Source organism: Euprymna scolopes, chromosome 27, assembly GCF_053919585.1.
Source record: "Euprymna scolopes isolate OS-2025 chromosome 27, ASM5391958v1, whole genome shotgun sequence".
In the NCBI taxonomy this organism is placed as follows: Eukaryota; Metazoa; Mollusca; class Cephalopoda; order Sepiida; family Sepiolidae; genus Euprymna; species Euprymna scolopes.
This window is the reverse complement of record NC_136508.1, coordinates 79,384,380-79,408,690: the sequence shown is the minus strand read 5'-3', so window position 1 is coordinate 79,408,690 and position 24,311 is coordinate 79,384,380. Positions and strand designations below refer to the sequence as shown.

The 24,311-nt window shown below is 32.6% G+C and overlaps 1 protein-coding gene across 2 annotated transcripts in view; it reads right to left on the bottom strand.

Annotated features, from left to right (window-relative positions):
* Nucleotides 1-24,311, bottom strand: part of LOC145248938 (inactive tyrosine-protein kinase 7-like) — a 306,146-nt gene that overhangs the window by 70,806 nt on the left and 211,029 nt on the right. Inside the window, exons 5-8 of one of the 2 annotated variants that reach the window (XM_080110732.1) lie at nucleotides 16,096-16,243; nucleotides 12,315-12,356; nucleotides 2,323-2,453; nucleotides 564-693 (exon numbers count right to left, since the gene is read on the bottom strand). In XM_080110732.1, the coding sequence (XP_079966858.1) occupies nucleotides 564-693; nucleotides 2,323-2,453; nucleotides 12,315-12,356; nucleotides 16,096-16,243 (451 nt within the window). The remainder of the gene's footprint in view (nucleotides 1-563; nucleotides 694-2,322; nucleotides 2,454-12,314; nucleotides 12,357-16,095; nucleotides 16,244-24,311) is intronic. The other variant, XM_080110733.1, reaches the window with a different exon arrangement.

Genomic DNA, 24,311 nt, shown 5'->3' with positions numbered 1-24,311 from the left:
TATATTGGAGTTGATTGTATCCTGGGAGGATAATTTTGCTATTGCAAAAATCAAAACTTATGAGCGATATAGTGATCTACTGACCGAGTGCTAGGGAAAAGAATGGAATATGAAATATCATCATTTGGCAGTGGGAGCTCAATAGTGAGACAGGTTATCTCAATATTCCATAAGAATTTTTCACTTGGTGATACAAGCATTAAGTGAAAGATTGTTTCAGCAATCTACTCCACTACAAGGATATGTTGAGTGAAAGTAATTCAACATACCACGACATCGTTTTTGCTGTATAAACAGAAACGAAAATACTTTGTGGAAGATGTGCAGGAAGCAGTGGAGAATTCATTATATTAGATCTGGTTAAAATAGAACGATGAGAGTTGAGCGGAAACGTAGCTTACACCAGCACAATTACAACCTTCTAGAGAGTGCCACTTTAAAAAAGGCAGTTGATGGGGTGTGGACCGACATTGTGAATTGGTTTCTCCTTATGATCGTGCTACTATGCATAAATTACTACTAATAAGAATATGTTAAAATCGACATTCAAAACATTGATATACCTGTACGTTGGCTTCGGTTTTCCTGAACTTGGAAGGACCTTGATTTCAAATTTTGAATGGACAGGAATAACCATTGGGTAATTCGATATCAACCGTGGTTCAAACATATCTGATGTAAAATCCTCTAAATCTAAAAAAGAAAAGATTAAAATAAGAAAATTAGGAGAAAAAAAAGCAACCAAAATCCAAATTTAATCAATTTGAAACAATAGAACGTAATTCTTATATTTTTAATTTCTTTCTTCTGTCGTTCCATTTATTTCCTAAAAGACTAACCAGCATTGCCCGGGGCAAAGTTGTAACATAACTTTTATTTCTTTCTTATTACTCTCCATCTGTCCCTCTTTCTTCTTCTTTACCAAGTCCATTCCCCTCTTTGGACACATACACACAAGAAGAGTTGACGTAAGAGAAATAATTCAGTTATAAGTCAGTTCTTACTTTAATTTAGAAGCTAATTTTAATTATGGATACAAGAAACCAACCTGAAAGTAGTATATATATATATATATATATATATATATATATATATATATATATATATATATATGCATTGTTTTTAATAATTTACACCACATTTGAAGAAAGGTTTGAAATTTTTTTATTAAATTACTTTAATTACGTTTTGTTACTTATAAAACTATTGCTTATATATAGGAAAAATAGGACAATCAAATTATTAATGCATAACCAAACATTGATTTATTGTAAACTGTCTAATATAATTATGCATATTAGGCATAGAAAAGTATGTGATTGGGCCCTTACATCTTACTATATATATAAATATATATATATATATAGTGTTTTAGTATAGTTAAGTTTAGTTTCACTATATACATATATATATAGCGTTTTAGTATTAAACACAATGCATATATATATATATGCATTGAGCATATATATATATGTATTGTGCATATATATATATATATATATATATATATATATATGCATTGTGTTTAATGCTAAAACACTTTTAATCCCAAATCATTCGTTTAAAACTATTTAAGTCAATTAATCTCTTGCAATCACGGTATTAGATAGCTTCCAAATATTCAAACGTGTTCTAATATTTTAGAGGCCATCAGTTATTTGCCTTTGAAAAACTGTTTTGAAACAATTTATTTAACCCTGGATCCCCAGCAGTGTTGATCAAACACCCCCTCCCTTAAGAAGCAAGAACAAAAACGTTCCGGATATCGGCTCTGGTGGGTTTTTTTTTTCTCCGGATTAATTTTGTTACCTTATCCATGTTACTGAAAAATGTGTGCCATTCGTCTTTGTCCCCCACCCTTAAAGAAAATACTTATTATTTACAAAATTGCTGTATTTGTGCCCTCTTGCTTCATAAAAAGAAGCTCATTTCTATAGCAACCAAAGACGAAACGGCGACGTCAAAAAGTAGTGATGACGTCCGACAAGCACGTATAAACACCTCCCCCCCCCCGACATACGTATAACCATATTTATGAAAAATAAACATTTCAAACCAATTTTGAGAATATCTTAAGTAAGATGACTCTTATGCTAAATGTGGTATTTTGGTGATTGAAATGATTCTACTTAAGTGTATAGTAGGCGAAAAAAGTCTGGAAACTTATTTAAATCACCTCGTATGCATAAACATATTTGATTTGTTATTGAAAATGTTATACAGTCAGAAAAACAGTAAAATTTAGTTTTTGCTAGTTTTTAATTGATCAAAAAAAGCATAAAATACAGAAAAAAAATAGGTGTTGATAATGGTTCTACTTACATGCCAATTCGATTTCGGCAGTGAAGGCCTGTTTTGGGTGATGTTGGCTCAATCCTTCACAACGGTAAGTCCCTTCATCTTCCGGTTGAATGTTGGGGAAGTATAAAGATCCGTTGTTGAACACATAATATCTAAAGAAACAAAGACCAACATTATTTATTTAAAACAAAATTAAATAATAAAAAATCCGGAAGAGTTTTAAAGAGAACAGTAATGGCGAATCATCTATCATCAAATGAATTAATCATTTATATATAAACAGAACTGTGGCAAACCGGTGTTTCACAAAAGAATACAGTCAGAACAATTTACAATAAATAATGCAGCCTTGTTCGTGTAAAAAACAAAAAAGACGTTAAAAAAATAGAAAACATTTTTTTTTTCGAAATTCATTGAAACAATACATAGCACAATATGTAAGATATTTTAAATCAGCCGACCATCTTTATAGATCGCTAAATATAATATTATATACAGTGAAGTGATATACGAATATAAACATGGTATTAGGTTGGTGCAAAAACAAATGTTGTTTTTTGACGTTCAACTGTATATATAAAAACATTATTTTTGCACCAACCTAATAAACATATTTCCAGAACAACTCTACACTCAAGAGTACTATTCCATAGTTCAACAGAAAATCTCACTAATTATTCTCCAATGGCTTTTGACATTGGTTAAAACATGTGTATAAAAAACAGAACAGTCATCTCTGCCAAGAAACGAATCGCGGTTCCCGCAAAAGTTATACACCATCAACAAATTCTAACATGAACTTCCTTGTAAAGTCAGAGACATATCTTATTACGTTGCCCACGTTAATCAACGAGATTTATTTTCTATAATCTTTTATGCATTTAAGCCTTTTAAATTATATGTAAAACAAGTGAAGCATGCAAAGTGAACGAGGCATAAAAAATGACTAAGTTCAGCATTTGCCCACCACCCATTTAGCCCAAAAGTCCCCAGAGGGGCGTCAAATCGTGGTGCATGAACAAACGGTGCAGTTTTACACCTTAACATATGTAAATTTGAGTTCTGCACCATGCAAAAAAAAAAGAAATGACTAAGTCCATCAGTTGCCCCCCACACACCTTTAGCCCGAAAAGTCTCCAAAACATTAACATATTTAAATTTGAGTTCAGCACCATGCCAAACTACTAAATAGACATACACAGAAAATTTTGGACAAACATGGTAAAATAGTCTCAAAAATGGAGTGTTTTTATTAGCCCTAAAAGAGCCCCTGGGGCATACCGAAGAGTTATCGTGAAGTATAGACAAACACAATTATATAGAAATTAGTTAATTACAACTTTTCAGAAACTTTTATAAAAATCCAAGACATTGATTTTTTTTTTTTAATAAGTACAAAAGTGTCAATTTTAGCCACTTTAACCCGGGTGGGGAGCAACTGGACTTTCCCAGAAAATCCGTTCTGTTATTTTTTTTTTACTCATATCATGTTCAATGTTTGTGTAAAATTGCCAAAAATTTCAAAGCGTAGTTATTGAGAAAATTGCGGACAGACGAACGGACGAACGGACAAGGGTGAATTTACAGGCCCATCCTCCTTTTGTTGGGGGACCAAAAAGCTTCTATTATTTGTAATATTTTATTGCTATTTGTCCTTAATGCTTTCGGTTTTATCAAACCATTTGTTTAGATATAATAAAAGTACTTGTCGTATATTTACGTTTTTGTAAAAGATATAAATATAATTATTTAATAAAACATATAATTTTCTACATTTTCAAATTAAACTTGTGAAATCATGTTTCCAAACATGTGACCAATTTTCTCTATGTTAAATTAGCGCGAACCCCGCATCAATTCAGACTTGCGACAACCATCAATAACAACTGACGTGTACCTTTCTCTATCTGAGGCAGGGAGCAACTCCTCGGATTAATACAAACAAAATGAAGAGAAAAAAAAATTTCTTCAATTAATATTTTGTTTCCACAAAGAAAATCTACAAATAAGAATATCATAATCGTTTATTAATTAAAAAAAAAATATAACATCATTCGGTTTTCCAATTTTTCAAATCAAATATATATATTTGCTTATATACAGTCGAGGATCTCATCAATGTATATTATGAAACTAATATAAATTGCAATAATTTAAATGTTGATAGTTATTGTATATGATATTTCGAGATAAACCTCCTGTGCAAGTTTTGATTCATATAGAAGCTAGAGATCGTACGATGAATCAGAACAATAAACGATTGGAAATTCGCAGCAAACGGTGTCAGAAAATATTAGCTTTCTACGTAATTATTTTTTTTTTTTTTTTGCAGAAAATAATAAAATGTTATTGGGGTTTGTATTACTGTACACATAGATTCGAAAAAGTTGTCAAAAAACAAATATAGAACAAATAAATGTTATCAAAGGCAAGATAAGTTACTTTTCTACCAAACTGGATATAATTTTCGTGTTTTTATTCAATTTAACATGTTTATTCAGCTCGAAAAACATGCAGTGTTTACCGATGTATTGGAAGATTCAAAATGGCAGCCGACTCTCTCTCGGAGAGGGTACGTTTGGGAAAAGGTATTATAATAATAAACTAGACCAAATACTGTTAGAAAACAACCGAATATATGTCAACTTATGTCACGGTAACATATATTGAGCGAATTTCTAACAGTATTTTGTCTAGTTTATTATTTATAATACCTTTTCCCAAACGTACCCTCTCCGAGAGAGAGTCGGCTGCCATTTTGAATCTTCCAATACATCGGTAAACACTGCATGTTTTTCGAGCTGAATAAACATGTTAAATTGAATAAAAACACGAAAATTATATCCAGTTTGGTAGAAAAGTAACTTATCTTGCCTTTGATAACATTTATTTGTTATATATTTGTTTTTTTGACAACTTTTTCGAATCTATGTGTACAGTAATACAAACCCTGTTATTGTTTTACTGTTTAGAATTTGTTTTCCTATTATATGAAAATATATTACTTTATTAAATAGTTATTGGTTTATTTTATTTTTTTATTTTACAGTTTGCTGCTGACTTGAGTCGACTGTTTTTTTTTTTGATTGACCGAACCTACATAAATATAGGAGGTATGACAATACTTTGATAAATTATTGGTGAATAGAACAATTATGTTAATAGTTTTATTTTATTCATTGATATTCGTACGCACACACATGCACATGTAGTGCAAATGTGTTTAGTATATATTGAGATGCAATTTCTCTATTCTGACCTCCACAGATCTGACCTTCTTTTTAATGTAGGAAAGCCGTATGAAAATTATTTAAGGGCATTGGAGAAGCAATTCCTGCTGCTACTGCTGCTGTTGCTGCTAAATTAAAATCCGCGGGTGACAACAGATGGCGCTGGGCGCACCAAGCTGACATTTCGAAAGTTTTAGTTTGGACTTTTTTAGGTTTCATTCTTCGATTCCATCTTACTATGTTGACCTTTAAGCGCTGCAATTATGGCGTTTCGGAAAGGCGGAATACAAAACGATCTAAAAGTGTGGAATGTCTTCGGATCAACTTGTATTGAAAAGACGACATTTGCAACGGGAAAGGGGAAATACTCAAGGCCAACAGCAATGGTGATTTTTAGTAACAAAGCTGTAGGGCACAATACAATGAGGTCACGGGGGGGTATTGGATAAAGTGACGATTAAAAGGATAAAGCAATCATTGGATGAGGAAAATTGTAGACTATTTAGAATTTGACGCACAAAAAAAACGCCATCTGCTAGTCCGAATTGTCTATTCTACAAGGTTTAATAAACGTTGGAGATTATTTATTAAAATCAAACATGTATGCACACACACACATACGCATACATACATGATGATTGCAACGTCTTGTCAGACGAGTGCCACTCCCTCAGACATTTAAAATCCATGAGCACAAATGCCCGAGGGAGTATCTATACAAATATGATGTTACAGAGTCTAAGCTTTGTACGACAGCTAAGTCTCTCTCTCGGTTCAAAATGTTAAGATCCAGCAACAAGCAAGAGCAAGATAGTCAGCAACAAATTAAACTGCAGACCAGCTTAATGCGGGTACTGGTCTCCCGCTTTATGGTTTTTTAAATCAGAGATTTGCTTCTCCTAGAAAGGTTGCCTTCACCACGGCTTACGGGAGCCCTCTCCACCCCAATACGCATATACACACACACACAAATATACACGGTGCTAGTTGGCCGTTGACCCAGAAAAAGAGTTCATTCGCCCTTTGGAAGGTCTTGTTTTTAATCCTTCGGGGAGACTAGCCGCTCTCCTCACCAAACAAGTCTGGTGGGGGAACCAGTTTAGTCGCCGGTGACCCGACCATGAGGCAGGTAGTACTGGGTTACATGGTACCAATAGCACATGACATGACCTGACACACATACATAAATACATACATACATACATATATATATATATATATACATATTTATGTATTTATGAATATATAAATGTGTATATATTTTTTTTCATATGTATATATATATATATATATATATATATATATATATATATATATATATATATACATATATTAGTATATTTGGGCAGCATTTTTTCTCTAATGCATGTTTCATTGACGAGCAGGGATAATTCCTGTGTGTTTTTCTTGGAATCCATTTTTTTTTAGCGGGTCAATGTTCGAACATCCTGTTCGAGTGTAAAAGTAATTTGCCGTATTTGCGATGTTTTCGACTTCCATGATTCGTCTTCAGACGAGTGAGGAATTAAGAATTACGTTGGTGAATTCATTGAAAAGTCGATTAAAACCATTTAAAATCATTAAAACTACTGATCACAACCTTGGACGGCTAAAATGGTGGTATTTTTAATTAGTATATTCCTACATTCCTAAATATATATATATGTGTGTGTGTGTGTGTGTTTATATATATATATATATATATATATATATATATATATATATATATATATATTCGGCAGGCAAGCGTGTGTGTAGTCATGAGTTTGATACTAGCCAAAGTCTAGCCTAAAATGTGGAAATTCATTTTTGTTAGAATCCTGATTTATTTTTACATGTCGATTTAATTTTCTGTTTAATTTCCCTTTACACATTGAAGCAAACGTTTGGATAAACTCATATTGAGATTTTTATTCATATTTTTCATTTTGACCAGCAACAGAAAATTCAGTTTCAAACAAAAATAAACTACTTGCTTTGATCGGACTATTATTCTCATTTTGAGTGTTATTTGTGCAATGTTTCGGTCAGTTTAGTCTTCCACCGTATGTTGGCTATTGTCTTGGAAAAGAAGGGAGAAGTTACTGGCTCCGTAGATATTTTCGTTTTCTAGGAGTTGCTCTGTTTTATGGCTGCGATTTTGTACGTGTGGAAAATGTTTCCCATAATCCCACCCATAAAACATAGACCAACTCCAAGAATACGAAAATATTTACGGAGCTAGTAACGTTTCTCCTCTCTTTCCCAAGACAATAACCAACATGTCTGAAAACGGTCGAAGGCCAAACTGACCGAAACGTTGCACAAATAACATTCAATACGAGAACAATTGTCCGATCAAAACAAGTAATATTAACAATCAACCCTTAATTGAAAAATTCAGAACTATATGTTATGCGTTTAAAAGGCAAATTACAACGCAAAGATTTTGTAAAATAAACAAATATTTATTTGTTTACAATTATTAATTTCAACGTGATACGTCTTCATCGGAATATTTTTCTTGCCATGATGTTATTAAAACGGAAAAATATTCAGTAGTAGAAGATCCGTGTTTTTCAACGGATATATTTTTAATGTCTGGCAGAGACCGCTTTGACGCGCGTGATATGAAAGAGGGTGTATTTAGAAGAATTATTTTTTTAGAACCGAAAATTCGGATTCCGATTCCGATACTGATACTGACTCAAATTCTGCAAAAAGTTCCGATTTTTCCGATTTCTGATTCGGATTCGGATTAATCGTTCCAACAATATTAATAACAATGATTACTTTTATTACGTAAATTAGATTTTGGAAAATGGTAAACTGTAAATTCTTAGCATAGTAAATCAAAACAGTGATGCACAAAACGAAAATGAAAAATCGGCTGATGTTGTACAACACATATTTCACGAAGCTTAAAGGGGTGCACTTGCTGAAAATGATCCACAAAAAGCGGTGAAAACACGCTAGAGGCTAGAGTAAATTAGAAAGGCAAACACAGAGGTCGAAGGTTATAAGATAAGTCCTACTAAAGTTGCTTATGAAATGGATTCACGAAATAAAACATTGAAATTTGAACACAACACAAAAGTCTTTGTGTGAGCATTTTTGCACATTTATTAAAGGTGGGTAAAAAAGGTATCGAGACTGCGACTATATGTTACCAAACAGAAATTGAAATGTTCATTTAGAAATGTTCGTTCACTTATTGTGCGTTTGAAAGCTCTTTTTAAGATGACGCTGTGATACTGTTGGCGTTCCCACATGGGGTGGAAGTTGGGGGATAAATAGAAAAGGAAATATGAAATAGGAAAGGTGAAATGCGCTTATCGGTATGACCAATGCATAGAAAGTTGTTCACAAAGGAACACAAAAGGAAGTTGAGATGGGAGTGCATCAGTGAACGGGAACAAAAGGACAGCATATATACTTAGAACTATTTTATGGGTTATTTTAGGTGTGATGGTGGGTTTTGTGACTGTTCATGACAGTTCACGACGGTTAGTAACAGCTATGTATAGTTTTAGGTTTACGACGGTTGACGATAGTTAATCTCAGGAGAGTTGCGAGTTAGGAGAATTAAGGTCTTAGCTTGAATCAGATGAGGAAATGAATTGATCAATCGACGAGTAAGAGGTCTCGGCAGACGACTATTAAGATGGGGAAGTTAGCGCTTATAGGATTAGTAGTGACCCCCCCTCACACACACACAGTGCAACTGATATTTGGATAATGTGTTTAGGTTGTGGTTTTTGTGTTTTATTTTATTTTTTATATGTTTATAAACCTGTACGAACCCTCTCGGCAGCCACTAATGTGAAAGATGAAGATACGACCAGAAGAGACAAAGGAGAAGAAAACCACGAAGACAGTGCTGGGGTCGACTATAAATGTTTTAATGCATCATCAGTTTCTTTATCGTACTTTTTACTTTCAAAATGTTTTTTTTTTTACTTCAGAAAACAAAAGAAACCTCAGAATATTGCACAGGTTGAATAGACTCCTACATTTGTTATTGTTGTCAGATTGTTTAATTTTAACGACATTTCAACCTTGATGATTGTTTATATTCCAAAACGTGTCCAAATTGATAATCATTAGTTATATATATATATATATATATATATATATATATATATATATATATATATATATATATATATATATATATATATATATATAACCAATGATTATCAATTTGGACACGTTTTGGAATATAAATAACCATTAAGGTTGGAATGCCGTTAAAATTATATAAAAAATTATATATAAAATTATATATATATATATATATATATATATGAACTTGATAAAGATACAAGCTTAAGCAAAGACAACATTTCAATATGATAAAAGTTCTACAGAGTTAAGAGGAGCAACTCATACAATCAATAGAAAATGGGAATTAAAAGTTAAACAAAACTCTGTTATGTCATCAGATTCAAAAAGAAAACAAAAAGAAGTAAAAGAACCAGCCATGAACATTCTTTTTATTTTTATTTGTATATTCATGGCTTTTGTCCTATTCTGATTAGAAGGATTTGGCTTCGAAAAGGCATGCCCTAAATAGGTTCTTTTTTCTTCTTCTCCTTTTCTTTATGGATCTGACGAGTAATTAAAGTTTTTTAACTTTTTATGCTCATCTTATATATATATATATATATATATATATATATATATATATATATATATATATATGTATGTATATACATATAATATATGTATATACATATAATATATATATATATATATATATATATATATATATATATATATATATATATAGGGTGTCCACAAAGTCTGGCTACATAATGTAGCCAGTCTTTCTGGAAGCATCCTGTAGATTATGTAGCCATACTTTGTGGGCACCTTGTATATGTATATATATATATATATATATATATATATATATTTATATATATATACACGCGCGCGTGTGTGTGTATACATATATATATATATATATATATATATATATATATATATATATATATATATATATATATATATATATATACCGGGTGCCCACAAAGTCTGGCTACATAATCTACAGGATGTTTCCACAAAGTCTGGCTACATAATTTAGTATATATAATGCTCACATATATATAATGCTCATCTTATATATATATATATATATATATATATATATATATATATATATATATATATATATATACGGTAGATCAACTTTGATGCCTATTAAACATTATTCTCGAGTATCTAAAATTTCTCTGAACTGTGGTTTATCTGGATAACCTGGCATGGGGATATTTTCCTGAAAGTAGACCCTGTCTAAATATTTAAAATCACAGTCTTTAAAGTACAAATAAGATCTTGCTATGGCCAACTTACACTGGTTTTTACGAGGAATTGTCCACCTCCTCAAAATGGTGTTACCTCAAGTAACAAAACGAAGTTGGTCTCCACTAGACTAGATGAATTCTTGTCCTTGAATCCAGTAAGACCAAGAGCCCACAAGAAATATACACTATAATATATTGTAATGGTCAATTGCAGAGAAGAAAATTATGTTCTCAACTTTTTAATAACTCTTTGTTTGGGATGTAAATTAGAATGTAGAATATCTTCATGGCTATAATTACACGTAAAAGTTTACTAAAGATGATCATCCCATAAGAAAAGCGAAAAATCTAATAGGGAATTAATTAAAATGAATGTTTAAAAGAATATGCAAATTAGCTAGATCTTTTGCAGATGAATTCAATTCCATCACCCATATATAAGAAAATTGTATTTTCTTTTTAAATAAATAGAAACGACGGTTTTTAATATGACTATCAATACACACAAAAGAAAAACGAATTTATAGGAGTATAGAATAGAAGATATAGAGATAGACTTCCACATATATATAAATACATGTATAATTTCGTCCTTTATTTAGTTATTTATTTTAGAATGTGTGTTGTCGATGACAATTGTTTTCAGTGTTTATTTGAAGTTTCGATGGCGTAACAGATAAAGTGCAATGATCTTTATATAAACAAAATTGTAAGATTTTTTTCTTATAGGTTTGTATGCGTGTCTTACGTGAATTACATATTTTTTTATCCATTATTTACTGAAATATATAAGCAATAGCGTAAAGTAGGAAAACATCAGTCTCGTTATCTTTAAAACACACCGCAGGTGCTTGATAAAAAAAAATGTGCTTTGCTTTGTGCATCTTGCTTTATTTGCACAAACATTGGTAAGTGCACGTGGGTATCACTGAATGCAATACAGCATCTCATTTAAAACATATTTAACGTTAAAGAATTTATGGCATTCCAATCCATTCCTTCTTTTACTAGGATGTTGTAAAGGATACATTTTAATCCGAAAAACAATTTAATTGCAAAATTTAATTCACCACGATGCATTTCGGTTTCTTCGTAAACTAGTTAGCCATTTTAATATTTTCATAGTATTCAACAACAGAATGAATCATTTCATAACGTAACGCAAAATGACTCCTGGGTAACCTCGGGTTGGTGAAGCTAGTTTTAAATATGTGCTGTGTTTAAATTAATGCCAACCAAACACGGTCCTTATTATACCCTCAAGACTCAGTTCCACAGATTAAAACTATGTTTCGGTGGCGTAATGGATAAAGTGCTAAAAGTGCTTGATAAAGAATTAGACTGGTTTAGTGTGGTGTACTCCGAGACTAATTTATAATAAAGATAAAGTTAGGTAAAATAAAAAATAAAAAAACATATGTCGATAGCAAATTAACATATCAGGTGTAAGACAGGTGCGGGTGATGACACATTTAGTTCACATAAATCTCACCTCATAATGTCCAGCGTATTTTCCTCAAAATCGAGTCCGAATCTAAAGAGGGAATAACACAGGTTGTACAGAGGATGATAACACAAACGTTAAACAACATAAAACATTGAAATGCATTCGTTTTATGGAAATACGCATTGGTTGTTCTTTGAGCTTTTAAAGATTCAGCCGAAAAGTTGTTGCATTTGAACAGAAAAGTCGCGATTATTATTATTATTATTATTATTATTATTATTATTATTATTATTATTCACACACTAGGACTTTTCACACGGGCTATCATCAAAGAATTCTCTTTGAGAACAACCTGTGGTGTGCCATAGAGTCTGAGTGACAGTAAGTCTCCTCAGATTTCCAGTACTCTCCACCTCTTTCGATACCATTTGCAAATTAATTTGCGTAAATGCAACAACCGTTTGATATTCATTTCTCGTTGGTAGCAGCTATTATTATTGTTGTTGTTCTTCTTGTTATTGTTGTTGTTGCTATTGTTATTGTTATTAATAATAGTAATACTAATTAATTTTAATTCACCGTAACCAGGGGCATTAACACCGAGACGCAATGAGTTAATGTAATAAAGGTCCTATATCAACAGAGGCATCCTCGGTGACGAGCCGTGAATCGATATTTTTGTTCATATTGCATTTAAATTTCTGCATGCCAATAGAGTCAGGAAAACAAGGATATTGCCATTGAGGCGTGATTTAGGGGCCATATCAGTAGAGGCAGCCTATGTGACGAGTTTTGCAGAGTGATGTTTTTTTTCACATTACATTTAAATTTCCTCATGTCAGCACAGTGGGGAAACAGGGATCAAAGAGGGAATTCCAAAGGCTAGCAGTTCGAACAAAAAAGCTATTAGAGTAGAAAGCCTCCCGGCATCTTGAGATCTCTACAATGAAGGAGCTGGATTTAGCTGATTCTCGGATCGGTCGGTGGTGGTTAGGTCGAGTGGGTCATCAAATCGGCAAGTTCATCGGAGCACATTCCATTGAAGTACTTTTCAAACAATCATGGGGATACAACGACGATGACCCATACAGTGTAGGATCCACTAGATTAGAGACTCCTTTTTTGTGCCCTGTCTGACAGTGAGAGACTAGCGATTAGTGCACCATCCCAGATGTGGTAACAATTTTCTATAGACGGATGGTGACTATGCAGAGATATAGGATACAAGCAAGCATAAGAAATATCTAGCATGGTAGAGGGAATCCGCTTTACTTGCAGCAGCCTTGACAGTATTTTTTATTGTGCTGTAGAAAAGAAAGGGCTGCTTACCTTCTGTAGAGGAGATTATGTCGGACACAACCTGAATTGTGTGATCGTAAGACGTAGTTTTATAGTGCGCACTTATGTATGCGATCTTAAGAAAACCATTAAAGGTGCTCAGCTGAGCTCCGATCACTGGTTCTTCTTTCTAAAACATTCACAGCGCAAACTCGTCTCTTTGCCATTACTACAAAATTGTCATTTATTCCTTTGTATACCTAAAACCAAACGGAATTTCCATGAACAGAGTTTCTTTCGAATAACTTCCCATCTGTGGAACATGCTACCATAGGACTGCTTTCCCGCTGACTATAACATGGTCTTCTTCGCATCCAATGTCAAGAAAAACTTTCAATCATCTTATATTTTTCGAATCTGGACGGAAATTCCCGAGTTCAAGAAAAACATTCCCGAGTTCGACCAGATACACCTGAAGAAGGTCGAAGGTTAAATCGACCGAAACGTGGTGAAAATGACACTCAAGATGAGAACAATAGTCCGATGAATCCAAATGATATGAATAACCAATCCTCATCTTAAACATTTAGAAACGTAATGTCTTCCATTTTAAGCGTTATTTTCGAGTGGCTTCTGGTCTTGGTAAATATTGACTTATTAATATGAGAAAAAGTTGTAGAAGATATATTTTTAGTTGCTGCTTGAAGTCAACACGTGAAACGCTGCTCTCAGATTACAAACAAGAATTTGATCAGCTTCTGCTACGGCCGTCTTAGCAAGCGGTGTATGATGTAAAAATTTGAAAACCGTCGACGAATCAAAGTGCAAAAGTTAACGATTAATGTATCGCCGATGGTGTGAAGCTAGTTTTACTTTTAGACGTATTATCCAATTAAAATAACATATTTAACTGATTTTTTTACTTGGGAGTCACCACTTATCAAGGCCCGAACGCCACTCGAGGATAAGGGTTAAATGTAAGATGGTAGTTTAGTAATCGTTAATGCAGTAGATTGTATTAGAATTTAATTATTTATGGGGACAGCTCAACAAGAACTTGTTTACATTGGATTTGAGTTACAACGAGAACCAGGCTAGTGGAGGAATATTCCAGAGACGGGCAGTTCTGGGAAAGAAACTTTCTTCATGGAATATGCGTTTAGATTTAGACACACAGAGAGTTGGGAAATCGTATATAGTGGTTGTAGCTAGTCGAGTGTTTGTTGTGAAAATTTGACAAAGGAGGACCATATATTAGAGTTCAGTCTAGCACTTGCCAAGAAAATAACAACAGAGCAGAAATAGGCTCGCAACGTCTATTCTGTGGAAAAGAGGTTGCAAGCAAATCCAAGGTGGAATTTCAACTATTCGTTAATAATTGCGCTACAATCTATTGCCTGCCATCCCGTAAAACATTTTTGACAAAATCTTGTCTCTTGTCTAGCTATAAACGTTAAAAATATGTTTCCTTTTTTCCTTTGTGTACGTAAATCTAAACAAAATAAAGTTTCTTGGGGTTTTTTTGTTTTTGTTTTTTTGTTTTTTTTTGTTGTTGTTTTTTCAAGAACTGCTTGTCTGGGGAACACTATAAAACAGAGATACTTCCTAACTGATTACAACACGGCTGTTTTAAAGTTCAATGCAAACAAATTCTTGTCGTACCGTCCTCTTAAATAATCAAATCTTCCCAATCTCTTCCATTGTTACCAATCACACGGTGTTATTTCACCGTTCTTCTCATTAACCTATATCTTCGTGAGGATTTTAGACCTTGATAAGCGTAAAAGGAAAAAAAATGTGAAAAGTATCACGCTATAGCGATTTATAAGAAAGAATAGAAACACAATACATCATCAAGAAATGTTATTTTCACAACTTTTCAGCCAATGTAACCTCTATTCTTCGTCTGGTTTATTTTGTCGAACTCAGGAATTTTTCTGTCGAACTTGCGAATCTGTGCGGATTTTCTAACGGAACGTGTTATTTAATTAACAGAGATAGCATGATCTCGTTCCGTCGACCATGACCTCGTAGAAGTCATAAGTAACTCACAGTTGTATTCTTAGTATCGCCCGCATTTAGGATTGAACCTTCAACACGCAGGAGAGTGTCAGAGCTTAATATTGTAGCTCCAGCACGTTGTCCGTTATGCCACGGTTCGTTGCGGATTACCGAGTTCAACAGAAAGATTCCTGAGTTCGACAAGATACACTTGAGGAAGAGTGGACGACTGAAACGTTGTATAAATAACAGTCAAGATGAGAGCTGTAGTCCGAATAATCCAAACAATATCAATCCTCATCTCAAAAGTTCAGAAACACATCATCAAAGAATTTAAACTAAGATAAACATAGACTATTAGGTTATTTTATCTCATTCTGTCCATTAATGAATAAAGTTCGTTTTCTTATTTGTACAAATGATTAAACATGCTATCTGAAAAGAAATAAGTCAATACATTCCATGCGTTTCTTTTGAATAAGTATTGGTTTCACACGAATTTTTCTTAAACAAACAAGAAAAATGGTTTTAGCTTAACAGAACTCACCGAGAACTGTTTGTTATTTTTTCATAGTTCGAGAACCATTCGATGCGCGTTGCGTCGATCATGAAGCAATCCAAGCGAGCTGAATGTCCTTTCTTGATCAACAGATACGGTGTGAATTTCTCTTCGATCAGATAAGGGCCGCCAGGTTCTGCGAGAAATGAAAATTATAAAAACGATTAACGGGTTAAGCTGCTTTTTTTTCCGGTCGTTTAAAGTCAGGAAACAAAACAACACAATAAACTTGAATTGGTAATATTTTGAAAAACGTTCATTAATTCAAACGAGTTTGAGGTTATATTGAAGCGGTTAGCTATCAAATTATCCAAACTCTATCAACTAGTTTTGTCTGATTTTCCAAGAGATGACGGATTTTATTTTATTATAATCCTACTACGAACGCAAAGTCCCGTCGTATAATAAAAGGCCATTTTTGCCAATATTTTAAATTAGATACGTTATTATTGTGATATTTGATTTGTAATATATTTCAATTCTAGGTTAATAAACAATTGTTTGATTTCATTTGTTGATCAATCATTTGTAAGATAAATCTGACAAGTGAAATGTAAATAAAATCAGAAAACAAATTATTCAACGAAAAGACGGCAAGAATGCAATTTAAACTGCAAGAGTCAGAAAACGAGTTAATATTTACGAAAACATTTAAGCTAAAGAAATCTGTGAATACTTTGGATAATTTGCACTGTCACCGCTTTGAAAATCAGATAAAAGTAATCGATAACATTTTGCAGACATTTGGGGAGTTAACCGCTTCAATATAAACTATTTCTGTGCTAGTTGTTTTCAAGCACTTTAATTTTTTCTACATTTATAAGACCCATTACACTAGTTTCAAATTCTTTTTGGTGTAAAATAACGCGCGACTTACAACTCTACAACCTATTTTCATAGAACACAAACATCTAATAATGTTACATGAAAGGGCTGTCCCCTTCTCATGTAAGTAAGAAAACATACTAGATAAGTGAAAATGATATTGGGATAAGGCTAGAATCGAACCCTGTAGGCAAGTGTTAACGATAATGGAAAATGGAATGTTAGAAATTAAGTCTATTATTAATTCTATTAGAAATAGTTAAATATTGTTTATGTCGGAAAAAGAGTCGATTGTCCATTCTTTTAGAAATCTGAATGTTAAATATGTCAGTTAAATGAACGCACAATGCGAGTTAAAATATATTGTTTAAAAACAGGTTAGAATTAGAATTGAGGTTTCTTTTGTTTGCTAAAAGTGTGTTTGGACAAACATATGTAAAGCCACGTGAAAATTAGTCACGTTTGAAAACCACACTTCTGACGTCATAAACAAAGGAGATATCTCAATATAGGAATCTAAGAGTTCGAAGTTAGAAGTCAGTTGATGAGTTAAAGTTGAAAGTCAAGAGTTGATGAGGGAGAGACAGGGGGAGAGGAGAGCCCCTTAGAAGCGAAGGGAGGAAAAATAGACCATGTAAATCAAAGTTGGTTTCTTTATTCTTCAATCAACCGATCGGTGATGTCAGGAATTCAAACATTTTGTTTGTCTCGTGTCGTCATTCATTACAACGGAAAAGTTAAATATGTTTATCATCATCTTGTAATGAACTGTGTACAACCAAAGTTTTGTATCCTCCCCACCATCATCAACAGTAATGCCTCCCCTCCTCTAATATGTGTTAACAAGAACCATCCAAGTCTGTATAAATGTATCTCTCATTAACATCGTCATCTGTTCTGAGTAGCCGGTAATGTATCCCCAATATGAGCCTCCTGCAACACAACAATACGACAAGAATGTTGTAGCTTGCTTGAAACATTCTGTGGAATATACAGATGTTCTCTAGAAGGCTATAATAATAGGAGAACATAACGAGACAGCAAAACTGAATATGGGATAACAATAAGATTTTAAATTAGGTATATTTTAAAACGATTCCATCGATGTAACCTCCGACCTTCTTCAGCTGCATTTTTTTTTTACGAAATTCCGCTTACGTTCTCGAATTTTACAGAAAGATTAACCACTTTTTAAATAAACGTTTTAATAAATAAATAATAACCGTTTTAATAATAATAATAATAATAATAATAATAATAATAATAATAATAATAATAATAATAATAATAATAAACGTTTTAATTAGTGTTATTACGATTAATCGGAATCGGAATCGGGAATCAGAAAAATCGGGACTTGTAGATGTTTCTGAATTGGTATCGGAATCGGGAAAATTAGTACCTACTTTCCGATGCCAATAAACGATTCTTTTAATTTTTTTAAAAGTTAATTCTGTTAAAAGCAAAATCTTCCACTGCTGCTAATAATGATAAAATATTAAATATTTATTGATTTTTAACTAATAGTAAAACTAAAATCTATAGATTATCGCTTACAAGTGTATTTTTTACGCCCAAGAAAATATCTGCACATTTAACCCGTGTTTTTCTATAATTGTGGAAAAATAGGTACTTCATAGTTAAATACTTAAAGTTTATAAAGAATCAGAACCGGTAATTGTATCGGAATCGGGGAAAATATTGGAATCGTCCCATCACTAGTTTTAATAAATAAATAATAACCAAAATGAGAATAGTAGCCGAATGATCTAAATAATGAAACACACAGAACTTATCTCCCTGAATTATATCTTCCGTATCGGAAACATTTTATTTGAAAATACATTTTCTGAAAATATTTTCAAGAAAACGTATCCTAAAAAAAAAAATTTCTTTAATAATATTGCTATTCATGGTTAAAAAAAAAAAAGATTAAACAAACGTGGAAAAAGTAAAAGGTTTTTAACTGCCATTTTTTTTTCTTAATGATTTCAATCAATTAATAAAGACTTCTTCGAAGAACATAAAACGCAAGAAATGATAAAGAGGCTGATTAGGGATGAAGAAGAACGAGAAACAGAACTGACATAAAACGGTTGGACAAGAATGAAGGATGGGAAAAGGCCACCAAGTGGATGAGTGACGCATAAGCTATCCTGAACATTAAATAAATAAACCTACAGATATATACTAATTGGATGTAGATATAAATAAGATTTGCTTATTTTGTATTACAGCATATCAATCTTGTTTCAGGTAATTTAATACGGAATCAAGTTGAATTTATATATCTTCATCTTTTTATATATAGATCAAACGATTATGAAAAAGTATATGATTTTTAACAGTTACGTCATTGGCTTTGGTTTAGTTTGTTTTACGGCTTATCAATCATTCGTAGATTATTTAATGCCAAATAAAGTTGCAAAATATGATATTCTAGGTAGAATGCTTATTTATGTTCCTAGAATATATTTCTCTCAGAATAAATTGGTATCGAAATAAATTGCTCTTTGAAAATGTTGTTTCTTGAAAATGTTACTCTTTAAGTATGTCCACACCAAAGTAAAGCTGCAATCCATATTCTGCCAGGTAGGTTTTCTTTAACCATACATAAACGTATACAGATTCAAATTTCTTTGTAATCTTGTTAGACAAAAGATTAAATAGAAATCAGATGTAAGTGTTTGTTCTTAATTGTTTTTTTTTATATAAATATTACTTGATATAATTTCAACTACTACACAGTGATCCAGGGTGTGTCCTACAACATATTTCTAGCAAATATCTTTTTCAAATCTCATGAAACTCATATGGACCCGAGCGATTGGTTTTGATAGTCTTCTATGACTCCTCTATACACATATTACACATGATTCAGGTAAACTTCATCACCTTATATATATATACAATATTACACTAAATTCCAGTGAGCAAGTCCTTATTCATTTTTTCCTAAATCATTAAGATCCGATCCAATTTACAGTACATTTCGTGCATATGACGCATATCTAAAAAGTATCTGAGCTTTATTTTTCCCATGCGACATAGAGACGATAGCGCGGCGCGACTCAGTGAAGGAAAACACCTTCATGCGCGTGCGTAAAGTTTTGGGTGAACTACCAGCGTGTTAGTCGCTGCCTGTCGGTCACCGAGTGAGGCACTACACAACGTGTTCGTCGGAGTACCGATTCTCTAAAGATGATTCAACGTGTTAAGCAACGGTACTGCATCAAAGTTTGTTAAAAGCTTGTTGTGATTCTCAAAAGCTAAAAATTCGCATGATTCAGCGGATGTTTTGAAAAGATGCGATGGTTGTAACACAAATTAAAGAGTGTTTCAAGCGATTCAAAAATGTCCGCACATCAGTGGAGAGTAACCAACGTTCTAGCAGGCCTTAGACTGCTCGGAGTGCAGCTGTTTTTGCGAAATTTGGTGATGGCAGATCATCGTGCGAACTTGCCGAAGACGTTGGAGTGAGTAAAGATTCCGCACTGGCAATTTTGCGTGATGACTTGGGCATGCATAGAGTGGCAATAAAATTGGTGCCCAGGTTGTTGTCGCCGGAACAAAAAGACCTCTGTGTTCAAGTTGCACAGGATCTTCAGGACACCGTAAACACTGATCCTATATTTCTGAACTCCGTGATAACTGGAGATGAGTCATAGGTATAAGGGTACGGCCCAGAAATAAAAAGACAGTCGTCGCAATGAAAGCATCCCATGTCTCCAAGGCCGAAAAAATCGCGACGAGAGTGAAGCAAAATACAAGGGGACGCTGTCTTCTTTGATATCCGTGAAATTGTGCATAATGAATACGCACTGGAAGGACAACCAGTGACAAAGGAGTACTATCAAGATGTTCTCCAGCGTCTCTGTAACGCAGTTCGTCCAAAAGACCAGACATATGGACTGCGAAAAATTGGCAACTGCACCACGACAACGCCCCCGCACACTCATCCCATTTGGTCCAATATTTCTTGGTTAAACATGGAATTCCAGTCGTTCACCAACCCTCCCTACTCTCCAAACTTTACTCTTTGCTACTTCTGGTTGTTTCGAAAATTGAAGACGCCACTGAAAGGATTCCGTTTTGAGAGTGGAGAAGAGATAATGCTGAACGCATCGGCGGAGGGGAACACAATTCCAAAAGAAGACTTCCAGAGGTGTTTCCAGCAGTGGAAGTATCGGTAGGCAAAGTGTGTGCAAGCACAAGGGGCCTACTTTGAAGGGGATTAGGGTCCATACCTCGTCAGGTACGTGAAATATTTTTGCTGGCCCAAGATCGGATACGTTTTAGACAGGCCTCGTATATAAACAACGAGCAACGGATATGTATTCCTAGTATCTTTCAACTATGCAACTCATCAGAAGTCCAGAAATCATTTCCAGAAGAAACGCTAAAAGACGCACACACACTATATATATATATATATATATATATATATATATATAGTTTGTAATCTTATACATATTATGTACTCATTTTTGCCTAGCCTAAAGCTTCAAAAGAGGTTTCCATTACAAAGAAACATGTTTAATTCAAATTAAGATAACTTGGAAACACTCGCACATCGATATGTGTTTGGACCTGGCTGTACACTAAAGTTTTGCTGACGTCACTACCGACGACAGTATGAGTTTTATTGCATTGATTCGATTGCACCAAACAAATGGATGGCCGTAGCATCTTACAAATTAATATAATTGGCACAACTCAACGTTGTTTTTGACGTTAAAATGACTGCTTCAAACTTTGGCCTTTCAATAAAAACAACAGATGAAAGCTGTATGGTGTGTTCGAGTTGTTGGCTTTCCGGATTATTTCACATTTCCATGACATTAACGAGACTATATCTTCTATTGATGCGTTCGACAAAAGTCATTTCCATCGAGAGGGAGAGTTGTTTTTTTATCAATGATTTCCTTGAGTTGTTCCGAGTTTTTTATTCTGCATTTTTTATTACTTTTCTTTCTTTCACAGCTTTTGTGGGGATTTCTTTTGTTCTTATTTTGTCTTTGTTTTATTTTCGTTTTATTTTGTTATTTTTATTTTCATTATATTTTTTCATTCTTTTTTTTTGCCGCTTTTTATGTTGCTAATCTATTCCAAGGCTCAAGTATTGTTTTTTTTTTATAATTGTGATCGTTTTTAATGTGTTTTGGCTGGCCTTATATGTAAATTCTCTTTGACAAAATGTATATGTATATTATGTATATATGTGTGTATATATATATATATATATGAAATGAGATATAAAGATAGACAGAAAAAGAGATCGATATATATATATATATATATATATATATATATATCGCTCTCTTTTTCTGTCTATCTTTATATATATATATATATATATATATATATATATATATATATATATATATATATATATATAAGAAAGTGCTAGTTTACTTGAAGCATTGCTGGTGAGGCAATATGTGAAAGATTATAAAAATCAAAAGCAATGCGGAAAAACCGGAAAAATGAAAGGAAAGAAAGGAAAATAAACAAACAAATAGGCAGGTATGTTTGAGTAGCAAAAACAGTAGAACGTGTGTAATTATTTATTCATTTCTCACTCCTCCTCTCACTAAATAATGTTGATATTTATATAGTGATAAATAAATAAATAATTAGACACTTTCCAACTGTTTTAGCTAGTCGAACATACCCGTGTATTTGTTTGTTTTCCTTTCTTTCCTATCGTTTTCCTGATCCTTCCGCATTGCTTTTGGCTTTTATAAATTTTCACACACACACACACACACACACACACACACATATATATATATATATATAAATATATATATATATATATTATTTATGATTATTTTTTGTTGTTTTCTTTTTAGAAAAAGAAATCTAGCAGAGTGCTCAATTAAAAGGAAAATCCGAAATATAGGAGTGTATTTATATTTTGTATTTTTTGTACAGAGAGTTGTTAGGTGAGACAAGTCATTGGTAGCGTCGGTTTCAAACCCGATAATTAAGACCGATAAGATATCCATATCAAGCTCTCGTCAGCCAATACTCATCTCCTCGTGATATATATATATATGTATATATATATATATATATATATAGAGAGAGAGAGAGAGAGAGAGAGAGAGAGACTATCAAAAGTACCCGTCGTTGACTGAGTTGAAAAACAGCCTACAGAAAATAAATCCAAGGTAATTTTTTGATTCAATTTAAATTAAATTTTTATACCTTACTTTGTAAAATTTATAAAAGTGCAATTTGAAGATAAATAAATTTTAAATTGAATCTTGTACCTTTATTTTTAAAGCCTATAGTAAAAACATTTCGTTTAACAATTTTCATGCCTTGGATGAAACGCTTTTCTAACTTATATCTTATCTTTTTAAGATTATATTTTAAAACTCTCCTTCTCTCTATTTCAGTTAGTATTTCTCCTCACACCACAACTCATTTTTGCAACACCCTCTTTGTATTATTAGAGGTCTGAATATTCTCTCTGTTTCAGTTTGTATTTCTCCTCACACCACAACTCATTTTCCGCAACTCCCTCTTTGTAATACAGGTCTGAATAATGAGAAAATCTGAATTTTTTAACAAAAACTATAAAATAACTTTTTTAGATTTAATTTTTTTTAACTTCTTTCAGAATAGAAAATCTTTCAAATTTAATACGGAACATATTTCATATAGGTTTCATTAACAAATATTCAGTACATAACGATAAAAATAGAGATGAAAATTTCAAAATGACAGTATAACTGCTTACGGTCAATGTTAGTCCTCGCCAGCGAAAGTCTTTGTTTCTATTCTATTTATAATTATTATTTAAAACATTTTGTGCCCTGCTCTTTCGCGCGAGAACTAATAATGCATTCCCATTTAGATTTATCTACATTAGATAATAATAGATTTGCGATTCTTCCTCTGGAGTCAGAGAATACTATTTTATGAATTAATTGAATGACGAGCTAATTTGTTAATTGATTCATGTTTTACATGTTATTCTACTTAAAATGATTTTATTTCATAAAACGTTACTTGTATAATTTTTTAAATATATTTACAAACGTATGTTAACCAGTGATGCATATTTATCTTCTGATAAAAATCCATAGATTAGAGATTTTTCTTTATTATGATTCCTTGTTTAAATTTTTTAATGGATTCATAAGAATTGAAAGTCATTAAAATTTTATTTTTAGCATTATATACATATATATATATATATATATATATATATATATATATATATATATATATATATATATATATATATATATATATATATTAGTGATGGCACAATTCCAATACAATTATCGATTCCGTGCTAATTTCCCGATTCCAATACAATTACCGATTCCGGGCTAATGTCCCGATTTCAATACAATTACCGA